We start from the raw sequence: 24,271 nt of genomic DNA, 5'->3' as shown, positions 1-24,271 counted from the left end.
ATTTCGCATGTGTGGGTGGGAATGTATTTACCCACTTTCCACAGACCTGTCTTCTTCTTGCTCGCACGCAACATCCAATGACATGGCCAAAACCACCTGCGACAAACAACCTTGTATACAACCGGACTTGACTCCCATACCGTCATTTCACGACACTCTTTTACGTTGTGCATTTTACAAGCCCTGCTTACGCGCACTTTATCAGGAAAAAGCATGCCCTTTGCCAGCACCGTTGGTCTAGACTCATCCCACATTGCCGTCCGAATTTCATCAAAATCCCTTGTGAGAGCTTCCACATCCGGCATGCTTGGCAAGTTATCAAGGTAAGGAATCTCCCTTGAATGAAATAGCACTTGGGACTCGTACACTCTTCGTCTGGGGGGGGGGGGGCGGGGTGTGGAGCATACTCGCTCCTCAAATCAGGTCCTTCCTTCTCATCCTCCTCATCACCATCCTCACGAGGAAAGGGTGTCTCGTCTCCAGATTCATCAGCATTGTTGTCGTAATCACTGTTCTCTTCCTCACTCTGTACATCTGCCAAATCCCGATTTAATACGTCATCTTCGAGCAATTGAGTGAGTACATGTGGTTCAACTTGCTCGTTTTCACTATACAATCAACAAAATAATAAGCTACTGAAATTAATAAATACTTTCCATATAGCTGTATCACTTCACTTACAAGTTGTAATGTGATGAAATTCCATGATGGACATTTTCATTTAGGTGATGACTCCCGGATGGACCACCATGATTCAACACATCAAAACTATGCTTGGGTTCGTAATTTGTAAAATTTATATCCGACCGGTACCCCCTGTTAAATATATGAGCGTTAATACAAATTCAATACAACAAAAATGTACATCGTAACACAAAGGAAAATTGAAGTTTACCACTCGTCTTGTGAATTATGTAAAGCATGCAGTGATAAGTTTATATCAAGGAAAACTCTTTCATCCGGACCTGTCCGGCAAAAACTGCTCCGGAATAACCACCCGATGTCTGGGGGTTATCCGGAACCTGTCCGACAACCTCATTGTTGGGAACGTCTTCGACCTTGACGTACATATCCAACATTTTGATTACAAGAAATTCCCGGTATTCATCCGGAGTCCTCAGAAAATCTCTCAAAGTTTCATCATCGTCGATGTTTAACTCCGAGTAAAAAGCAACCTTGCGGAGTGACGGAATACGGATATCTTCCGGTTACTTTAAGTATCACTTAACGTTTCCTCACACTCATTTTTTTGTATAACAACGATATCAATTTATCGTACTCCATTGTAAGTGGTAATTTAACATGACCCTGTGGAGATAAACTGTACCTCACAGAGTTATTCTCCATCACAACCTCACCCCCCAATATAATGAAACTCTTATTCTACGCTCTTCAGACATTATGAAAAAATGCTTGAGAATTTAACAAGAAGAAAAGTTTGAACGGGAGTTAGAGAATTTTTTTTGAATGGATTTTCTTAAAATCCTAACCCCTTTATATAGGAAATGGCTAGCCCGGGGGGCTGAAATTTTTGATGTATAGCGCTCTTTGAATGTGCGTTATACACATTTGAATTATTGTTATGTCAGTTAACTTATTGGTGGGCCCATAAACAGGTATTGCGCATGAATTTACTGCACTATATATGTATAGCGTTTTAATTCCAGGCGCTATACCTGGCAGTCAAGTCGTCAGAGTATAGCGCACAGATTTCCGGCGCTAAAAAGTATATCGCACTTATTCCATGCGCTATACCTTAACGGCAAAAGTTACTGTTAAGGTATAGCGCAACGAATTTCGGCGTTACATATAGAAAATTAACTTTTTTTTTACACTCATTAACGTAACATTTGTCCAAAAAGACAATAAAAAGTTCCAGACTCGCTTTTTTTGGTTGTTTTGATCCTAAGTCGAAAATAGTACCTGCAATTGCTAAGTATTGTCCCCTAAAAAATTATAGGTATCCCCCGAAATTAGTAGCGGGGCCACCTTATTCCAAGGGGTGTCAGCTAACACCCTGTCAATCGGAAAATTACATTGTGTATGGCAACAACAAACCCAGTGTAATCTCACTAGTGAGGTCTAGGGAGGATAGAGCGCACGCAGACTTTACCCCTGCCTTTAAAAGGCATAAAGACTGTTTCTGGTAGACCCTCCGTTCAGGAAGGAATAAGGGGAGGGATAAAGGAAAATCACACTTTGTGGCTAGGTAGAATTTTTTTTTAAGATGTATATATTATTATTATTATTATTATTATTATTATTATTATTATTATTATTATTATTATTATTATTATTATTATTATGTAGACTTGATTTCTTTGTGCATTTAATTCTTTATTTTTTTGATACCCCTTAATAAAATCTTAAATCTATAACTGCATGAAATGGTATGAATATGTCCAAATTGACCCGAACACAGCCATTATTATGACAAAAGAAATATCTATAGGGAATTTACAGATTTTCAAATTAGGCACTACTTTTTAGGTGTCTGCATATTAATAAACATTAGTATTAAATTTGGTTAAGTTGGTACAAGGCCTCACAACCCTTGGAACATAGACCAGTCCACGGCTTTCTTTTTTGGGAAATTACTAGCTATGTCCATTTATAAGTTGCTCATTACAAAAATTGGTCAATTGATAAAATATTACTAATATTAGCCAAATTAGTCAATTAGCTATTTGTAGCAAAAAAATATCAAATTTTTGCTTTGTTTTGAGTGGGTGTTATTATAATAGATTGGGCACAACTTAAGGAGCTTGAATCTTAGTTTTGGGATGATTTGGTGAAGTTTTGAGGTGGTTTGAATTGAAAATTCGAAGTAAAAGCTGAACATGAAAAAAATGATATGTGTATCACATTGTGTATCATTTGTGTATCACATATGTATCATATTTGTATCAATTATGTATCACATGTATATCCATGTATGCATGTGTGTATGATACATGCGTGATACATGTTTTATACATGTGTCGCAGAAGACTTTTTTGAACTCGATCTAATTACGAATTTTGATACAAAACCAGTCAAAATCACCTCCAATCTTCCTCAAATTTTGTATATTGACTCATCTATATAATTTCAATGAATTTCAACTATACCTATTGAAAAAGTTCCTATTTTGTTTAGATTTTTGGAATATTGTATAGATTTTTGTATTTCATCACCTTATTTGCTACCCCGTCCATGAAATTTCCTTTCCGTCTTGTCTCTAATGTTGCTAATCACGCTTAAAAATATGGAAGGTGATTTTTGTATGTGATTCTTTAAGAGAAAGAACCTTATTATTTGGTTTTTCAATTTTTGTTGGCTAGTTTTGGTAAGTCTATGACTAACGGCTAGAGGTTGGTAAGTTAAGATTTATTAGGGACATTTGTGTAAGTTTCCCTTCTTTTTTTAGTTAATGATCATTTAGGTGGTCCATATAGCATTGAGAAAGCAAGGCACTCAATTACTAAAATAAAAAATAATATTTACTTATTATTGTTTATTATATAGAGTTCTTATTGTTGTAATTAGGAGTATTAATATTGTAGTAATTGTCGTTGATATTATTGTTTAATTTTTAATAATTCTTTACTTGAATAATTAGCAAAAATAGCAGGCATCGGTCTGTAAAACCTATAAAAAGGCGATGGTTGAGTTATTTTTTACTTTTTTTTTTGTTAACTAAAGGCCTCGAGTTCTAGCTATGACTATAAAGTCGCTTTTGTTAGGAACAATTTTAACCCTTTATGGTGGAATTTTCCGATGTCAATCCAAATTTAATTGGACAATGTAAATATCGAACCCCGAGAAAAAAAAAAGATTATTCTCCCACTTTATTAAATGCGGGCGAATGTAATTCCTTGTTTATTGATAACAAATCATGCAAAATCTTTACATAAACTTTTATCACCTATTTTAAGCAAAACATATAAACAAGTTTGTTCGTCATTTTTACTTGGTAGGAAAGATTCGCTATTTTTTCCAAAGATATTATTAAANAAAAAAAAATCCTTGAGAATGTGAATCCAGATCCCACAATAAGGGATAATACTGAAATATATGTTGTTATTGTTGAGAATGCGAATAAAATTACAGAAATTGCTCGGACTTACTAGAGTGGAGGTGTGGTCCTCGTATTGGTCCCGATTAATCCGGATTCATGCTGCGTAAAGCCTAATAAACAGGAAAGCGCTCCCTATTAGGAATATTTTCATTCACAGGCCTCGAACCCAAGACCTTCGGTTAAAGATGGAGATCGAAATCCTATACATCCTGCTACAACCAAGTTTGGTGGTAAAAATGTCTATCTCTTGATCAACCAAGTCAATATCGTAAAGCACTCTAGTAGTGATTTTTCTTCGCTTTTCCATTTTTGTGTGTGCTTTATTGTTTACTCTATTTGTCCTAAAAAGAATAATATNATATATATATATATATATATATATATATATATATATATATATATATATATATATATATATATATATATATATATATTGGTGAAATTTTTATTTAAACATGTATTTATACTAAATCGACATGCATTATCACAAACAAGTGGTAATTGCAATACTATTTCTTAACCGTTGACTTAACATTTTGAATTAGTCTTTGAGGGAGTCGAATTGTTCTTTATTTGACTATTCTTTTTCTGAGATTTTCTTAAAAATACTTGTAACTATAAAAATTATATTATGTATTATAATACATTGATATATAATACTAGTTTTAAAGTCTTTGTACTTGGAAAATATCATTCTTGGGGTACTACCAAAGGTTGTGGTGCATTGGATGAGACTGCTCTTCAGTGGCGGATCCATGATTTTAAAGTTATGGGTGCTCGCCGATAAAAACTTCAAAAGAAGAGGAAAAATGAATTTACTTGTAGGTGCTCGCTCAATATTTATCTAAATTTTTGTACAGTTGCCTATATAAATTTATTAATATGTTCTAAGTTAATGGGTGCTTAAGCACCCATAACTCCCAACGTGCATCCGCCACTGCTGCTCTTCCCTTAATCAGAAGTCTCGGATTCGAGCCTTGGGTATGGAAAAATTCTTTATAGGGAGCGCTTCCCCTGAATGCGGTCCTACGCGGTGCGAATCCATATATAGTCGGGTTTCAATACGGATACCGAACACCAGATGAAAAACAAAAAAATATCATTCTTGAGGTGATAAACAGTAATATAGAAAAGTTTGGTCATATCTTATGTAATAACGTAGGCGGGCCACACCCAAATGTACAGACAAACATATACGCACGTACTCATTCACGCACGCTCGCATTGGGGGCGGAGCTAGAGTATCGAAAGCGGGTTCGACCGAATCCAATAACTTTGGTTCGAATCTTTTATTTGTTGTAAGAAATTTATTAAATATATATAAATTATTAATTTAAATCCAGTAGCTTAAAACGATTAGAACCCTAAATCCAAAATCTCGAAATTCTGGCTTCGCTTCTGGCTCCCCTTCATCTACCCTCTTATCTATTTTCTTCCATTTTCTTAAACTTCTTTTCTTTTTTTTGCATCTTATCTACTTCTTCTGTTTGCACTAACATTATTTTCTTATTAGTTCGTTTAAGAAAAAATTAATAAATTTATATATTTGGAAACATCTACTCCCTTATTCCCATTTTATGTGATATGATTCTGAATATTAAGTCAAACTATCTAATTTTTGGTTTATTTGAACTTAAAATGTGCAATTATTTTATTTTACTTAAAAGGTATTATAAGTGACAATAATTAATATAAAATATTTAAAATATATATAAAAATCATGATTAAAAAAACTCTTTTTGACTCAATTGTATCACATAAAGTGGTATAGAGAGAGCATATTTAAGATTACACATTTTTAAAAGGGCACAATACTAAATTTGTCGGTCGGCTGAAACTAATTCCATTTGCTAGTCAAAAAGCATATAAAATATGTATATCATATGTATACATATAAAAAAATACAATTTATTCATTATTATTTTAAGAGCGACTAAAAATATATATTTCGTATTTTAAAATCTTATAATTATATTAATGTTATAACATAGTATTTATTTAAATTTTGAGATAAATTATATCACATATATTGTAAATGGAGGAGTATTCAAGAATTTTCATTCCTTTTCAATATTTATAATTTAAAAAAAGTGGAATAACCAAAGAGAAGAGAGGGACATTTGGGGGGAGAGAGAGAGGTAGAGGATGAGCACTCACATCCTCTGTTTTCACCTTATTCCTATATTATTATTAATAATATAATTAACTATATAGATCTCTTTGTTAGATCTCTGTTTATTGTTTCTAACCCATTTCCCAATTTAGATTTGTGTCTTGAAAATGGTCAGTCTTTTACAAATTGACCTCTTAACTTCCTTTTGCTTCTTACATACGCTTTTCTTTTCTTTTTTTGGATTTTTTTTCAGCTTCTGATCTATTTGAATTTTGATTTTTTTTCCAGACACATTGGATTGTTATTTGATTGATGGTAAGAGGATCCATGTTTTTGGATTGAATTCAACACTTTCTCACTTTGCTCTCTCTGATCAGTATTCCCACCTTGTAGTCTGCCTGATTTGATACATAAGGTCTGTTTTTTAATTTGTTAATTCCTTTTTTGGATCTTTTCATGTTTGTTTTTTATGTGGGGTCTTCTGAATTTTCAATATTTTGTTGTAATCACCTGGTTTGTGTTAGTTCAATTCAGATGCAGGCAATTTTGCTTGTACAAAAGTTGTAGTGATTTTTTAGTATCCAGTTTTGGTTAGTTACTGCATTATGTTGTGCAGATTTGATTTTTTTTATGTGGGGTCTTCTGAATTTTGGATTTATTTTCGGCCGAGGGTATATCGGAAACTGCCTCTCCAGGATAGGGGTAAGATTGCGTACATCCCACCCTCCTCAGACCCCACTTGTTGGAATATACTGGGTTTTTGTTGTTGTTGTTGTTGTTGTTGTTGTTGTATTTTTATACCAAGTTGATAATCATATGTCTGTACTAATTTGATTCAGATGCAGGCAATTTTGCTAATACAAAGTTGTAGTGATTCTCCAGTATCCAATTTTGATTAATTGTAGCATTATGTTGTGCAAGATTTGATTTTTTTATGTGGGGTCTTTTGAATTTTGAATATGTTTTATACCAAGTTGATAATCATGTGTCTGTATTACTTTGATTCAAATGCAGGCAATTTTGCTAATACAAAGTTGTAGTGATTCTCTAGTATCTAGTTTTGATTAATTGTTGCATTATCATGTGCAAGATTTGAATTTTTTATGTGAGTGTAAATTAATTTTTTGTTGGCGATTGAACAAGATTGCAGAAAATAAAACTGATTTGTTATGTAGGTGCAATGATTTTGCTAATACAAATTATTAGTGATTGTCTAGTAATATTAATGTTTACATTATGTTGTGCAAGATTTGATTTTTATATGTGGATGAAACTTAACTTTTTGTAGGCGATTGAAATTATGATTGCAGAAATAAAACTGATTTTTATGTAGGTGGAATAATTTTGCTAATACGAATGATTAATGATTGCCTAGTAGTATTAATTTTTGCGTTATGTTGTGCAAGATTTCATTTTCATATGTGGGTGAAACTTATTTTTGTTGGGGATTGAACTTATGATTGCAGAAATGATGGAGTCAGATCTCGGTAAGCTATTTATAGGTGGGATTTCTTGGGACACAGATGAGGATCGTCTTAAAGAATATTTCGGGTCATATGGAGAAGTGGTGGAAGCTGTGATCATGAGAGATCGTAATACTGGTCGTGCCCGTGGTTTTGGTTTTGTTGTCTTTTCTGATCCTGCTGTTGCTGAAAGAGTGGTTAAGGAGAAGCACATGATCGACGGGCGAACGGTAATTCTTCTTTTGTCATCTCTAGTTCTTTGTAAGTCATCTTAGACGAATTTAAATGGAGAAACATAGTCAGTGAAGATTCATATAGCAGACACCTACTTGTTTGGAATTGAAGCATAGTAGTCTTTATTATTGTTATCGTCTTTGTTGTTGTTGTTGTTGTTGTTGTTGTTGTTGTTGTTGTTTATCTTAGATATTGGAGTGAAATGGATATAGAGGATTCATACAGCGAATCCAACTAATTTGAGATCGAGGCGTAATAGTTGATAATTGTAGTATTTCATTTGAGAGATTAGGGTAGTATACACAACTCTACAAGTTTAATAATCAATGTTTACTTAATTGTCAACTGGCGCTAGAAGCTGTAATGCGAGGTTGTTTCATGCTGAGCGATTGATTGTACTTTTGCGGCAGCTAATTGATAGAGACCTCTCTTGTTCGCATAAAACTTATTGAACTTCAAACTAAGATGGATCCAGGATTTAAGCTCTATGGGTTCAATCTATTAAGGTTCTTTGCATTTAACTCATTATATTTATAAAGTTATCGGTTCACATCTATTATTTATTGCAGTTCTAATAGATTTTTACACATAAATTTATGCACCGCGTCGAAAGTACTGGGTTCAGATAACCTGGAACCTAAAGCTCTATCCGCCCCTGACTTCAAAGACTAAACTAGAGAGCTCTTTATCAAATGGATAATCATCTCAATATCTGCAAATGAGAAATTGCTTTCAATTTTCAGGTTGAGGCAAAGAAGGCTGTTCCTAGGGATGATCAACAAATAATAATAAATAGAAACAATAGCAGCATTCAAGGATCGCCTGGTCCTGGACGCACAAAAAAGATATTTGTAGGAGGCTTAGCATCTACAGTCACGGAGAGTGATTTTAAGACATACTTTGATCAGTTTGGTACAATTACAGATGTCGTAGTGATGTATGACCATAATACCCAGAGGCCAAGAGGGTTTGGATTTATAACTTATGATTCAGAGGATGCAGTTGATAGGACATTGTACAAGAATTTTCATGAACTAAATGGTAAAATGGTTGAAGTAAAGCGCGCTGTTCCAAAGGAGCTATCTCCGGGTCCCAGCCGCAGCCCTCTCCCGGGATTCAACTACGGACTCAATAGGGCCAACAACTTCCTCAACAACTATGCTGCTCACGGGTATAATCTAACTTCAGTCGGAGGATATGGGGTCAGAATGGATGGCAGGTATACTCCGGTTGCCGGTGGTCGTACCGGTTTCTCTCAGTTTGCTTCTCCTGGTTATGGAATGGGTGTCAATTTGGATCCCGCTTTGAGCCCCACCTTTGCAGGAGCTTCCAACTTTAGCAATAATCTTGGTTACGGACGAATATTGAACCCGTATTTCACTGGAAATTCAAGTAGATACACTACTCCTATTGGATATAGCACAAGCAGCAATAGAGGGGAGTCTTCTCTAAGCTCCCCAACGAGGAATTTATGGGGAAATATTGGCCTTAACTCTTCAGCAAATTCTGGTGGCCTGGGTTCATATGTGGGCTCCGCAAGTGGTAATTACGCCGTCTTTGGGAATAACAGTGGTAACTGGGGCGCTTCTCTTATTTCTGCTCCGGGTGGTAATTCTTCCGGATACGGTGGTGGGAATTTCAGGAGTGGGGAAAATAATTACGGCCTGGGATCGGGCGGACTTGGAAGAAATAATGCAGCAGGTGCTGCTACTACTTCATCGTTTACAGCACCAACTGGCGCTTATGAGGGGTCTTACGGAGATCAATTCCGCGGCGGTTCAGTGTACAGTGATCGAGCTTGGCAAGCTGTGTCTTCTGATGCAGATGGTTCTGGTTCATTTGAATATGGTCTTGGAAATCCAGCAGATGTTTCTGCTAAAGATTCTGAGGATTATATTGGAAATTACAGTATTGCAAATAGACAATCGAATAGAGGTAATATTATACTTCGAATCGCCTCTCTTGGTATTAAATTTTAATAATTTTATTCCATCATTTCTGAGTTTGATCATCAGCCTATCTTTTAGAGTATGTTGCTTTGGAATTTTAGACATGTCTTGTTATATTTCTAGATATTGGTTATACAGATATGTAACTGCAGTTTGCCCTCAAATATGCGTGTGTGTAACTGGTTAAAAGCAGAAGTGATGCTGAAAGTTACTAAGGTTATAATGTTCAATTTTTATATATCTGTTTATTGTTTAAAAAGAAAAGAAAAGAATTATTGTAGTTACATAAGCGTAGTCTAGGCAACCAGAATATTTTCATGACCAAAGATAAGATAAGATAGCAGAGCGTTGTCGCTATGTTGATTGGTTGTGACAAAACTGCCTAGACCCGCCCATCTAGAGTGGGGAAGGCCATCTTCACCATTCACCAACCCTGAATAAGTGTGTGTGTGTATACACCAGGACATGGATGAGGGCGTGATTTACTTTTCACCCTGACTATATTTGTGGATTGCAGGTATGCACATGTACACGCACACAAGTGCGAGTGTGTGCCACACTCCACAAATAATTTATGGTACAACAAAGGAAAGTTATCTAGTGTCTAAATGCTAAATACTTCATGCACCCAAGGTTGTGGCCTAGAGTTCGATGGAGTGGATTGAGAACCATAAGGTCTCGGGTTCAAATTCTAGCATGAGGAAAAAAACACTTGGTGATTTCTCCTAATCTGTCCAAATCTTGGTGGACAGAGTTATCTGGTCCTGTGGGAGGTAGCAGGTATACTGTGGAAGTAGTCGAGGTGCGCGCAAGTTGGCCCGGACACCACGGTTAAAAAAAATGCTAAATACTTCATATTTATTTTTGTAATTGGTAGCACAATTGTTTTGATTACAAATAGAATAACACAAACAAGCATGAGATTTAATATGAGATACTCATGTAATTAGGAAAAGAGGTCGGGGCGAGATGGACTATGTCCTTCCTCCCCTTGCCAGTCCCATTGCTTGGTATTGGAGTCACAATTAATAGCTGACAGCAAAAGCAGCCTTAAACTGAAAATGTCGAGACAAATCAGTTTTATCTCATAGATACATTGTTCAAGTATATAAATAAAAGGATGTCTTTGTTGAAGTGTGTGACCATCTCATCTAAAAGTTTAAGTTGTTAGAGAGAGCACACTTTTATTTACTTAATTATGTCTTCAACATTCCCCCTCACGTGCGGGCTTGATTATTGCTGATGAGCCAAGCACGTGAAAATTCTTTTTGATATTGTGTGGCGGTGAGACTCGAACCCAGGACCTCTGTCTGGTTTGCTACCATGTTGAAGTGTGTGGCCATCTCATCTAAAAGCTTAAGCTGTTAGATTGTGCATTATGTCTTCAATGGTCTTCAATGAAATTTCATTGAAGATATATGATGCTGGGTTGCCTCCATTTCTGTTAAATTTGCGGTTGAATGCCTGAAAGAAATGCAATACACGCGCGTATATTATCTTTTTTTTTTAACATAAGTTAATTCTTGAAAGAAGGCTATATGTTGTTCTGTTTTGCCCAAATATTTGAGAAATTGAAACAGCTCATCTTTTCTTTTTTACTGTTCTCAGGAATCGCAGCATAGGAGATCTCGTTATTTGGATATCTGAAGATAGATAGGAGAACAGACTTAAGAGAAACAAGTGGATGTCAATGTTTATAGTATCCCTCATAATATATATTTCGGATACAAGAAAACTTATCTATAGAGCTAGCAAGGCGCTTGTGACAGTTTGAAGTTTCAGTATACTAAAAGCAATATAGGATCCATTTTCAGCACTTGATCGAGATGTATATCAGATGGCGGACTATACGTGATACCATCTATTGTAGTCGATGTGTTTGTGTACCCACGACAGGACCAGTACCTCTGGTACTATGTTGAGAGTTAGAATTGTCATTTTTTGTATTCTTTTTTCTCTTTTAACTTTTTGTTCCCTGTAGTGGACTGGCAAAGTTGCTGGTGTTTGTTTTTATAGTTCCCTTTTTTTTCTTCTGGGATTTTCATTTCTTGCAGATTGTATGTGAGATCATGTTTGATTTACTAGTGTGAAACATTTGGGGATACTAACCTAGTATCCCTATCAATAAGTACTGAATATTTGATTCATTTGACACTGCAGATTTTGTAAACAATATAGTTGAAACTTTATGTTTGTGTATGGAACTATGTTGCATATTAGATTGATTTTCCCCTGCTATTTGAAGTCTGTTTTGAGTAGCATGGTTCTTTTATTAATAGGTTCTGAGTTTTGATTTGGTGCAACGGTAAAGTTGTCTCCATGTGATATTTAGGTCACCGGTTCGAGTCGTGGAAACATCTACTAATGTTTGCATTAGGGTAAGCTGTCTGTATTACACCCCTTAGGGTGCGGCCCTTCCTCAGATCCTGCATGAACGCGGGATGCCTTGTGCGCCGGACTGCCTCTTCCCCTTATGTTGCATATTAGATTGATTTCCCCCTGCCATTTAAAGTGTGTTTTGAGTTGCATGGTTCTCTTATTTGTAGGTTCTGAGTTTTGACTTGGTGCAACGGTGTTGTTGTCTCCATGTGACATTTAGGTCACCGTTTCGAGTCGTGAAAACAGCTACTAATGCTTGAAAATGGGTAAGCTGTCTACATTACGCCCCTTGGGGTGCGGCCCTTCCTCGGACCCTGCATGAACGCGGGATGTTTTGTGCACTGGGCTGCCTTTTTTGGTCAAACTTAACACTATGTTTTACTTGTGCTAAGTTTTTGTGCTTCTTAGGTAGAAAAATAACAAAATTCAAGAGATCAACTAGTATATGTTTCCCTTATATTGCAATTAGGTAGGACTCTTTGATTAGAACATAATGTGAAGTTCAACAATGGAAGAGATGGAGGTGCAATTTAACTGTATGTTCAAATCATGTTGCCTTAAGCTGACGGTCTGTAGGAAACAGCCTCTCTACCTGCACAAAGTAGGGGTAAAGTTTGCGTACACTCTACTTTCTCCAGACTCTACTCGTGGGATTTTACTGGATATATTATTGTTATTGTTCAATCTTCTTCATCTCAGTCTAGGCAAGTCTATTTTCTTGAAAGGAAAATTCTGCTTTTGTATTTTTGGGATCAACAAAGAAATTTACTTGAGTATTTCACTCTATGTAAATGTGATATTATTCCTGGTAAGAGCTCAATTTTCATCCTTTTTTTTTTCTAATACAAGTTAACTTTAAAATTATAATGTCAAAGTTGCATGCCATGCCATGTGTTCAATATGCTTTCAGTTTTCCTTGTGAAAGCATTTGCTTACTCTCTTTGGTCCAAAATATGATTCATTATGGCAAAATTAATTTTTTTAATCTTATTATAAAAACAAGAAATCACTTATTACATTTTTTCAAATCTTTTTTTAATACTTTAGCATTTTTACCGTAGGTCCTATGTTTTTTAGGGTGTGGTTTAACCTTTTAGGAATTCATACGTTTAGAAAACATACAGAACTTAGTAATACCTTTTTATTTGTATTTGCATAATTTTTGTATGAGATGAATTTAAATGGAATAACATGGTTAGTGAAGAATCATATAGTCAGTTCTTATTTATTTGGGATTGAGACTTAATTATTCTATCATTATTAAGAAAATATAACATATAATTTAGTCAAATTATGATTAGCTATTAAATATCTTTCTTATGGAATATTTAAAAACTTTAAAGGACCTATAGTGTGGAAAAAGGGGAAAGAAGTGCACATATAGTCGATTTTAGGACCACCATTTAAGCTATACACGCAGTGTATATAAAAGATTACAAATTTAGCCATTTTGGGATAATTTCAGATATACGGACTTGAAGTTGCAAAAATCTTGTCTAAAATTGAGAGATCATACACTTAAACGAAACTCCAGACAGACATTTTTGCGTGAACTTTATGTACATATACTTGTAGTTGTGTACCAAATTGAAACAAATAAAAGTTGGTGGACCGGATTGAGTTAGAGGCAAAACTACAAGGACTAATACGTAAAGGGAGGACATAACTGGTATTTAATTACAGCTAGGGTTTTAAAGTGGTTTAAAAGGCCAGCCGATCTCATTTTTGTTGAGCCCTACGTATTAGAGCATAACCGTCGGAACCCTAGGATCCTTCGTCGCCGGCAACAATGGGTAACGAAATCATTAGACTTTTTAGCTTTCATATTATCGTCCTTAATCTCGCACGTTTGTATCCTGGTGTAATGAAATTACGAAAATAAGCTAAATAAGAGTAATGAATGTGCTTATGGTATGTGATAGGTATCTCTCGGGATTCGATGCACAAGAGACGTGCCACTGGAGGCAAGAAGAAGGCGTGGAGGAAGAAGAGAAAGTAAGTTAAATTACTTTTTATCTCAATATGTTCACTACTTTGGACCTGAATGGATATAGAGGATTCACATAGTCGATCAGAACTAAATTTGGACTTTGCATAATTGATTTATTAAATGTCACACTATTTTGGACCTAGAATGGAATGGATACAAAGGATTGATATGGTCTACTAAATAGGTATTTCTTCCCATCTCTAGGCTTTGGTGGTCAGAGTTACCCAGTGCCTGTTTTGGTCGGAGGTAGCTGGTAGATGGTATCTGGTAAAACTTACTCGGTATGAGTAATGTTGATTTGTTGAATATTCAACTATTTTGACCTGAATATAGTGGAATAGAGTTACCCACTACCTGTGTTGGTGAGAGGTAGCTGGTATTTGGTAAAACTTGCTCGGTATCAGTAATGTTGATTTATCGAATATCCAACTATTTTGACCTGAATATAGTGGAATAGAGTTGCCCAGTACCTGTGTTGGTGGGAGGTAGCTGGTATATGTTAAAACTTACTCGGTATGAGTAATGTTGATTTATTGAATATCCAACTATTTTAGCCTGAATATATTGGTATGTGTAGATAAGATTCGTATAGTTGACCAAAACTAATTTGGGATTGAGTGTAGTTAATTTATTGGATGATCTATGATTTTGGACCTGACTATATTGGAAATGGATGCTTGATGATGATTCATATAGTCGACCAAAATTAATTTGCGAGTGAGTGTAGTTGATTTATTGAATGTCCTACTACTTATGTCCTGGCTTGTAGATAAGGTTCTTGAAATCTCTTTATCTAATGTTCTTGATTATTATAGGCAAATGAAGTTAAGAAACACTAACAGACCCATGGCTTTCACTAGAAGTGTTTTTTCTCTTTCTTGAGCACCTCTAGTTCTAAAGAATTGCTAATTTTCCCTGTAACATATATGTTGATTCCTTGATGGAATGGATATAGATGATTCATATAATGGACTTCTTTAGTTTGACATTGAGGTAGAGTTGGTTGATTAATAGATAGAGAGAGATAAGGGGAGTGGGGTTTGGGGTTCTGAAGCTAGTTCTTCTGTGGTTGTCTTGGACAACAATTTTACTTGCATCTATTATATGGATTTACGCTAATGAAGTATACAAAGCTAGAAATCCAGTGGATTTTGCTGGATTATTTTTTCTCTTTCTTGAGAACCTCTAGTTTTAAAGAATTGCCATTTGGCTTATAAGACAAATGTTGATGGAATGGATATTGGTAATACATGTAGCTGACTCCATTTAGTCTGAGGTTGTGGCTGTGTTGAATTTTGGGGGTGGGCTGCAGATGTGAAGCTGGGCCTTTTATGAAGGAAGATATGTAGATTCCTTATTGGTTGTTTAATTACCGGGATAAGGATACTAATCCCTGTATAAAATTGGAGATTATATTTATCCCATGTTTGGTTGTGGGTATTAGCTAATACCGAGATAAATTAATGCCAATATTTTTGTATTAGCTATTCCATATTGGATTGTAATCCCGGGATTACAATGTATATCCCTCCTCTGAACCAAACGACCCCTTAGGGTCTAGAGATTGGTGGCTTTTGTTGCATAATTGCAAGAGTTAGTCCTAGAGTCTCTCTTTTGGCTAGATCTTCTCAAACTCTTCTTTAAATTATTCTGTGAGGTGGATTTTTGTAATATTGGGCTGTCCATAGATATGATTTCAGTTGAGTGTTTATTGGTCATGTTATGAGATTGACTTTGATTGTATGTCTCTGTGAAGGTACGAGCTTGGAAGACAGCCTGCAAATACAAAGCTGGTGCCTAATGCTAAGACTGTTAGGAGGATAAGGGTCCGAGGAGGCAATGTGAAGTGGCGTGCTTTGAGGTTGGACACTGGAAACTTCTCTTGGGGCAGTGAGGCTGTTACTAGGAAAACTCGTTTATTGGATGTGGTGTACAACGCCTCAAACAATGAGCTGGTTAGGACACAAACTCTAGTGAAGAGTGCAATTGTTCAAGTTGATGCAGCTCCATTTAAGCAGTGGTATCTCCAGCACTATGGAGTTGATATTGGTCGCAAGAAGAAGAGTGCTGTCAAGAAGGAAGGAGAGGTATTTGCATGAATGCTTTCCTTGTCATATGTGGTCTCTTTTATTCATGGTGTTCCACTTCGGTTGATATGATAATCAATTTTATGGTGCTATATATTAACTTGAAGTGCAATATTGATACACTTAATTGTAAGATGTTCTGCTTGAGCCTCTGTTATCTTTTAAACTGCTGTATGTGGTGGCTCTGATGCAAATGGAAATAGATAATTGTTTGTGTTCAGGTCTCAAGGAAAATTCCTTAAACTTCTTCCTCTTATTTTGTGAAGAAAAGATTGTATTTTCTTGATTATAAGATTGCTTATAATTGTGTGTAGTTTTTTCCTTGATCAATAGGAAACGATTGTATTTTTCAAATGTCTTTTCTGGTGGATTTTGTCGTAGTATGTGTTTAGTTGTTCTACTAATTTGGTCGCCGCCGGAAAATTGCTCTGAACGAGTGCATTATATGATGGTTTTTATTCATTGGTTCACAGGAGGCTGAGACTGCTCCTGCTGCGGAGGAAAAGAAAAGCAACCATGTCCAGAGAAAGCTGCAAAAGCGTCAACAAGATCGTAAGATTGACCCACATGTTGAAGAGCAATTTGCTAGTGGCCGTCTATTGGCGGCAATCTCGTCACGACCTGGCCAATGTGGCCGTGCCGATGGGTATGAGTTTTCTTCTCTATTAGTTTTGATCTTTTGTTGAAAACTGTATAGCTCAACCCCATAACCTCTTCATTTCACTTTACCAAACTGCTAAAAAAACATTTTTTACTTAATGTTACAAGCACGTTTAAATGACAGAAGTTTCTATTTGATTGTTCACATTTAAATGACATAGCAGTCCAAGATCGTTTCTAAATTCTCTGGAATTTGTTGATTTTTTTTTTAAACTATAAAAACTCGTGGCAGTTCAAACTCTTTGAATTGGAGTTCTTTTGTTCTTTAGTTTTGATCTTTTGTTGAAAACTGTATAGCTCAACCCCATAACCTCTTCATTTCACTTTACCAAACTGCTAAAAAAACATTTTTTACTTAATGTTACAAGCACGTTTAAATGACAGAAGTTTCTATTTGATTGTTCACATTTAAATGACATAGCAGTCCAAGATCGTTTCTAAATTCTCTGGAATTTGTTGATTTTTTTTTTAAACTATAAAAACTCGTGGCAGTTCAAACTCTTTGAATTGGAGTTCTAGTTTTTGCTTTAGTTTTCTTCGGTTATGAGAGTGAAAGCTGCATCTTTGTTGCTTTTTATATGGCTAAACGTGATTCAGAATATGATGTGAATTGATGTTCTTTTCCTGTTTGATCTGTATTTAACTATTTGTCATTCTCTTGCATTTCTCGTTTAACTTTGGCAGTTACATCTTGGAGGGTAAGGAACTGGAGTTCTACATGAAGAAACTTCAGAAAAAGAAAGGGAAGGGTGCAAGTGGTGCTGCTTAAGAGTTATAGCTGATTTCTGTTATATCATCCAAAGCGTCGAATCATATTGCCTCAGTGTTATTTACTATTTACAGAATGGGTATTAAGAACCTCTTTAGCTGGTAGAGTTAGATCAGCCCATCTTTTTGGAATGTGATAATTTTGAGGACAGATTCATCCTACTGTTTTCTTCTAAAGATGTCATTAAAGATGTCATTAAGGTAGTCTCATCATTCAGCTTTCAGGTTTTACATTGCTTGAAATTTTATATGCTATGGTTGCTTGCTCACAGAAAACCTTCAAATATTAGTGTTTCACACTGTCTTCATAAGTTGCGCAAAGTCCCCTCAGCACGCAAGCATTTATGAAATTTGGTAATCCAAAATGCTATGGAGCTTTAATTGTTGAAGTACTGATGATGCACTGGAACATATATAGCACCACTAATTGAGAAAATGTAAACTCGTAAATTATCTCAATCATTTATATCTATTGAAACTTAAAGTAGTTGAAGGGAGCCTCGGGGTAATTGGTAAAGTTGTTGTCATGTCACCAGGAAGTCATGGTTTCAAGTCGTGGAAACAACCATTTGCAGAAATACGAGGTAAGATTGCGTATAATAGATCCTTGTAGTCCGATTTTTCCTCGGATTTTGTGCATAGTGGGAGTTTAGTGCATCAGACTGTCCTTTTAGGCTCACTAAAGTAGTTGTAAAAGGAAAAAACAAATGCATTTAATGATTGAAACTAGGGCTGGGCATAGTTTGGGCAAACCCAAAATTCAAATCGAAATCCAAATTTTTTGAATTTTTGGTTTGGATTTTAGATTTAATTTTTAAAATATTTGGATATTGATTTGGTACTTCGGATTTTTGGATATCCGATAATTCAAAATTTTACGCTTATATTTAGTCCATTATCCATATTGTAATGCCCCAGAAAATTTCGCTAAGTAATTTAAGATTTTCGTGGTGCCAAGGTAGGCTTATTATATTATTTTGTGTGCAAACAAGGATTATTAATATGATGGTTATCAATTGGATATGGTAATAAGTGTATAAGGTATATTATAAGTGATTTGGGGTCTAAGGAGAGGCCTAGGTTTAAGCCAAGTTGGAAAATTACATGATGGACTAAAATTCCAAATGAGTACGCACAAGATCAAACTTTGGACGAGCATATCTACACATATATAATGAGTTGTGTGATTAACAACCTATCAGATTAAAGCTCTTTGAATCTAGTTTCCAATGCATCAAACCATTTGTTATTTGGATATGTATACAGAAAGTTATGGCCATTTTACCGGACCAATGTCATATGCGCGCCCAGATGCGCGGCCGCGCATATTTGGAAGTTTCTGCCTTGTGTGCGCGGACAGGTGCACGACCACTTGCCCAGGTGCGCGGCCGCGCACGTAGGAGACATATAAATCCGCCAAGGTCGGGTAGGCAGAGTGTCTAAGTCATTTATTTGAGCTAGGGCTTGCTCTATCAAGGGGAATCCGTCCTATACTTCCGTCCAATGAACCAAGATCCATAGATTTCCATTCAAATCCCCAAATTGGTTAAGAACACTACAAGTGGGGATTCTCAAGAGTCTTACTACAAGAGATTAAAGTTGTTTAGTGTGGTGGACGTCGTAGTATTATTAAGGGGTAAATTTCAGGTATGTTGGCTAAACTTTCTCTCTTAGAATCGAATTCCATAAATGTTTCCAAAAGTTCAAGAACGGTTGGCTCAAAATTCCTAATTTATATATATTCCGGGTTATTACCTATAAACATGACTATTCTGAAATGAGCTGTATGACTAAAGATATATGTTCAAAGTATGGGTTGCGTATAGTGTTATGACTTCAAGTCGTGTTTCAAGTGAAGGCTATTATGCCTAATTGTGTAAGAAATCTCAATGTGCTTAAGACGCTTAATTGCTCAAAGGTATACTAAAAGTCGTGATTAGAGATTCTTCGTTGTCGATAATCTATAAAGATGCTTGAAAGTTAAAGTAGTGAGTTGTAGATATAAAGTGTGGACACCGTGCCAGGAATGAAAGTTATAATTGTGGCCAATAGCGCCAATGAAATGAAATGATGTGTGAAATATTATGAAGTGAGCCTTGATTCAACTATTCCAAATTGACTCCGAAAATAGAATTATCCAAAAGCTTATGTACTCGAGTCATGTCTAAATGTGGTTGTTCTAACTAATGCTATGCTTGGTAGGTATTTTCAATATGTTTTGAGTTCTTACATATTCATGAGTTGAAATTGTGTATTGCCCTTTTTGGGAAAGGTATTTCAAGAGTATTCTATATGATGATGTTTATGATAATAATCCTTGAAAGAAAAGAAATTAAAGTGCGGAATATGATATAGGAACACAATGCCATGAATGAAGAATAATATGTATGGCCAGGGGAGCCAATATGATAATGATGTTGTAAATAGTTGAAAGTAATTGTAAAATGATATATGGTGTGAAAGGTTATGAGATAAACGTATTTGTACTTATGTTTCCAACGTGCTATAAGCTCCTACGCCCTCATGAGGAGAGGCTATGGTGTTCCTAAATATTTTAAATATTCTTGATGTCTTGTGATCACCCATGGCAAGTACAAATAAGTGATAGTATGAACATGAAATGCGGCCGTTTGCCAAATTGAGAAGTATGGGGTGTTGTATGTTCCAATGGTTACAATCATAGTATGTATGCTTCTAAAATAATTAATGTAAATGACTTCGTTGTTAAGTCCCCCAGAATCATGAACTTAGCTAATGAGCTTAAGATGACAAGCGAGTGAATAATGAGATGAAAAGGGAGATGTCCTATGGTGAATGATGATAAATCTTATGAAAACGAATTTGGGCCATGGGCCATTGAAATTGAATTATTGATTCACCATACATGTAGTAATGTAATGAGCTATGTTTCTTTATGATGAGTATGAACATGAAGTGTTCCAATGATCCGGCAACTTACGACCTTTAAAGTAGCGTTAGTCATGTCGCTTGAGTTTATATATGGCTATGTGCATAATGATGTGTTATTAATCCTATGGACGGTCTATGAAACGCATAGGTATATAGTATGGATAAACACTGTGAACGGTCTATGAAACGCAGAGGTGTATAGTGTAAGTAAACATTGTGAACGGTCTATGAAACGCACAGGTGTATTGTGTAAGTAAACACTGTGAACGGTCTATGAAACGCACATGTGTATTGTGTAAGTAAACACTGTGAACGGTTTATGAAACGCACAGGTGTATTGTGTAAGCAAACACTGTGAACGGTCTATCAAACGCACAGGTGTATTGTGTAAGTAAACACTCTGAACGGTCTATGAAACACACAGGTGTATTGTGTAAGTAAACACTGTGAACGGTCTATGAAACGCACATGTGTATTGTGTAAGTAAACACTATGAACGTTCTATGATACACTTAGGTGTATAAGCTCTGATACTGTGGACGGTCTATGAAACGAACATGTGTATTGTATAGGTGATATTGTGGACGGTCTATGAAACGCATATGTTTATGATATGTGAACACTATGGACGGTCTATGAGACGCATATGTGCATAATATGATATGTGGACATTAAAGACGGTCTATCAAATGTATAAGTGTAAAATAAGAGGGGGATATGGATTGGTCTAGTGAGACGCATTGTTAACGCAGACAATAGGGGCCGCTTTCATTGGCCTTGTTTGTACATATTGTTACATTACATTATATTTTGTGTCTCACGCATAGTTCATATGGCACACTTGATCCCAAAAGATGTTCAGAATGAAGTAAGTATAATAAGACTTGAAATGTGATTCTATGGGATGTTTCATAATTTCTTGATGTACTTCATTTGCCTCTTATTTAAGTTACTGTATTTCCATATGTGGACATTTGGATATCGCTTATTGTGACTTGGTGTTTCTATGGTTTTCCACTTCTTATATGGTCATTCTATTTTGAAAGAGGGCCTTTAGCTATACATACTAGTGCTATTCGACAGCACTAACGTCCATTTTACCGGGGGCGCTGTATCTTTAATTGATACAGGTGGTTCCACAGCAGGCGGCAACGATCAGTGATAGCGTATACTCTTTTCAGCTGACTTGGTGAGCCTGCTACAGTTCCAGTGGGTATTCAAGTCTGTTTTGTGTTATGTACTTAGGTATCTATTGTCATAGAAGCTCCATGTACATTGCAGGTCATGTATTTAAGATTTGAGTTTTGCTATGTAATTATGTTCACAATTAATTACGAAGCTATGTACCCATCATGAGAATGATTTTAGGCCATTGAGCCAAATGTATCTAATTTGAAAGTCAAGATCAATTTATATTTTGATAAATCATGCATGAGTTATGATGAGAGGTTGATGTAAAGTAGGCTTGCTCGACCGGGTTTACTCGGTTGAGCGCCGGTCATGCTCCCAGGTTCGGGGCGTGACACATATTCCAATAGTAATAAGTGCAATACCCTACCCATTAGATATTATCTCATATATTCAATATTAATTACTAAGATACTGTCAGAATACTTTCTATTTGGATATGATTTTACTATTGTTACTTCTTAGCGGTCGTAGTAATGTCTCTGTTGCATTTCCTTGATAATAAATTTATTACTTGAATACTTTATTTGGATGATTGCAGTGAGAATGAGAAACTTTTCAAGCAATTTAACACGTGTACTTCATTTGGATATTCATTTTTGTAAAAAGAAGAAACATCTCAACTTTTAAGTTCAAAACCGAAAAATCCAAACCGATTAATCCAAAATCGAACTTAAAAAATCCGATCCAATACGAGCATACGAGCTTATTTGGATTGTATTTAGATTATCATTTCTTCAATACGAAACCGAAAATTCAAACCAAAATTTTCATATCCAATTCGAACTGCCCAAACACTCACCCGTAATTAAGAGTCAGGTCTAGAAACAAACACTTAGCTTTATCAAGTGTAAAGTCGCCTACTCATTTAGCTTTATCAAGTGTAAAGTCGCGTACTCATCCAAGCAATGTGTTAAAGGAGTGGGCATAATATCGACCGAACTGAAAAAATTTCTATCTTACGGGTTCCTACTTCCATGGTTCCATTTCACAATTTCTAATTAGGGTTTCTCACTGGCTGACTTCCTTCCTCCTCTTGCTGGCTGCTGCTCCTGCTGCCTAATGCCGAGTGCCGATGCCTTCTTCCTCTTCCGCCACTCGTCGCCTCAACGCCTCGTCCTCTGTCGTTCTTCCTCGGGTTACCAGGTGTTAGGACCCGACTCTTTGTCATCGGGCGTGGCACGGTTGTGGAAAGGATTGGGGCGTGATGGCCTTGTCATTGGCCTAGGTGCAGGCAAAACGATCATGCGGGCGACGGACAAGACATTGTCATGAGGGCTGTTGTGGGCAAGTATTAGCCAAGGTCTTGGGGCAGGCAAGACACGCTTGGCAAAGGCTTAACAAGGCAGTATGGACAGTGTTGGGGCGGCATGGCATGGCATGCGTGCCAAAATCAGTGGCACGGGCACTTTGGGTTGTGGCAGTGACAAATGTGGGCTAAGCTAAAATGCGGATGTGCGGAATAATGGCAAAGGATTTCAATAGCTAAGGCAAGGCTATGTGAAGGAAAATACAAGCAATGGCACGAGGAAAACAAAGGTTGACATGGGCAAGGCAGAAACTCGGCCAAGGCAATGTGCGGGCGGTAGCAACGTCGGGCGTGTGCGGCAAAATCATGGGCGGCGGATTGCGGGCAAGGCATTGGCGCGGAGCAATGTCAAGATGAGCCAAGGCTGGGCGCAATGCCATCCTTGGGCGTGATTCAGCTGGCCAAGTCAAGATAGCACATGCAATGCACATGCCAAAGCAGTTTGGCGGTTACCTTGTCATAACCTCTTGTACCCATGACTGATTTATGCTTGTATCCATTATAATTTCGTGCATATCATGGCCTAAGTAGTTGGGGATGTCAACTACAAGTCAGGATCTGATTTAGCCTTGGCCCGACAAGTGGCAAAAGCTGTAGACAACAAGTGTTAATGTGCTGTCAAGTTCTAAAGGCTGCCTATGTTCTATAAATATGGCCTTTGGACTTAGTCAGATTTAGGAGGGATAATTTCGTGTGAAATTCTAAGTGGGAAACAAGAGTGAAACGTGAGGGTTTCTAAGTGTTTCAAAAGGGACTAAGGCTAGGCTTGGGCAGGTCTTAGTGTTGGCTAAGAACGACTTGTGTTCTTTGTCAAAAGTGGGCTGTGAACGACTTGTGTTCATAGCAAAGTGAGGGTTCCTTTGTATATTTTCGAAATTAATACAAGGGTTGGGAATTTTCCCGTATTGGCTTGTGTTCTTTCTGATTTTTTGATTTGCTGCCTAAAAATTTGATTAAGGCCAAACTTGCTGAAATTTGGCTAAGTGTTGGGAAAGGCTGAGTCAAGCGCGCAACTTGACTGCCGCGCGGGTGTGACTTTGGACTGATCAAAAACGCCCCCGTGACATTTACTCCTCACATTTGAGAAGAGAAGTAAGTGCTACTATAACTATGGTGCAACATTTAGAGCATGTTTTCAAAACGATCTTGGAAATGGATTTT

General features: G+C 36.4%; 2 protein-coding genes across 4 annotated transcripts; both read left to right on the top strand.

Annotated features, from left to right (window-relative positions):
* LOC109230817 (heterogeneous nuclear ribonucleoprotein 1-like) lies at positions 6,110 to 12,038 on the top strand. 3 transcript variants are annotated; one of them, XM_019396259.1, is made up of 6 exons: positions 6,156 to 6,343; positions 6,462 to 6,588; positions 6,790 to 6,875; positions 7,640 to 7,866; positions 8,614 to 9,805; positions 11,428 to 12,038. In XM_019396259.1, exons 4-6 carry the CDS (start codon positions 7,642 to 7,644, stop codon positions 11,439 to 11,441), a joined length of 1,431 nt encoding a protein of 476 aa, XP_019251804.1. In that variant the 5' UTR covers positions 6,156 to 6,343; positions 6,462 to 6,588; positions 6,790 to 6,875; positions 7,640 to 7,641; the 3' UTR covers positions 11,442 to 12,038. The 3 variants fall into 3 exon arrangements, with proteins under 3 accessions (XP_019251805.1, XP_019251804.1, XP_019251803.1); XM_019396260.1 differs by lacking the exon at positions 6,790 to 6,875 and having other exon boundaries at positions 6,110 to 6,198; XM_019396258.1 differs by lacking the exon at positions 6,790 to 6,875.
* Positions 13,883 to 17,934, top strand: LOC109230816 (40S ribosomal protein S8-like). The gene is made up of 5 exons (XM_019396257.1): positions 13,883 to 13,991; positions 14,121 to 14,193; positions 15,945 to 16,275; positions 16,749 to 16,921; positions 17,620 to 17,934. The coding sequence occupies exons 1-5, from the start codon at positions 13,988 to 13,990 to the stop codon at positions 17,702 to 17,704; spliced, it is 666 nt and encodes a 221-aa protein (XP_019251802.1). The 5' UTR covers positions 13,883 to 13,987; the 3' UTR covers positions 17,705 to 17,934.

Source organism: Nicotiana attenuata, chromosome 8 (genome assembly GCF_001879085.1).
Source record: "Nicotiana attenuata strain UT chromosome 8, NIATTr2, whole genome shotgun sequence".
In the NCBI taxonomy this organism is placed as follows: Eukaryota; Viridiplantae; Streptophyta; class Magnoliopsida; order Solanales; family Solanaceae; genus Nicotiana; species Nicotiana attenuata.
Note: the sequence above shows the minus strand (reverse complement) of the source record. Positions and strands in the feature narration are given on the sequence as shown.

What these genes read in the sequence shown, in the direction of transcription:
- LOC109230817 (XM_019396260.1), top strand. Translation starts at nt 7,642, where the DNA reads ATGATGGAGTCAGATCTCGGTAAGCTATTTATAGGTGGGATTTCTTGG. An exon ending in ACATGATCGACGGGCGAACG is followed by an intron (nt 7,867 to 8,613) that starts GTAATTCTTCTT and finishes TTCAATTTTCAG; the next exon opens with GTTGAGGCAAAGAAGGCTGT.
- LOC109230816 (XM_019396257.1), top strand. An exon ending in CTGTCAAGAAGGAAGGAGAG is followed by an intron (nt 16,276 to 16,748) that starts GTATTTGCATGA and finishes ATTGGTTCACAG; the next exon opens with GAGGCTGAGACTGCTCCTGC. An exon ending in CAATGTGGCCGTGCCGATGG is followed by an intron (nt 16,922 to 17,619) that starts GTATGAGTTTTC and finishes TAACTTTGGCAG; the next exon opens with TTACATCTTGGAGGGTAAGG.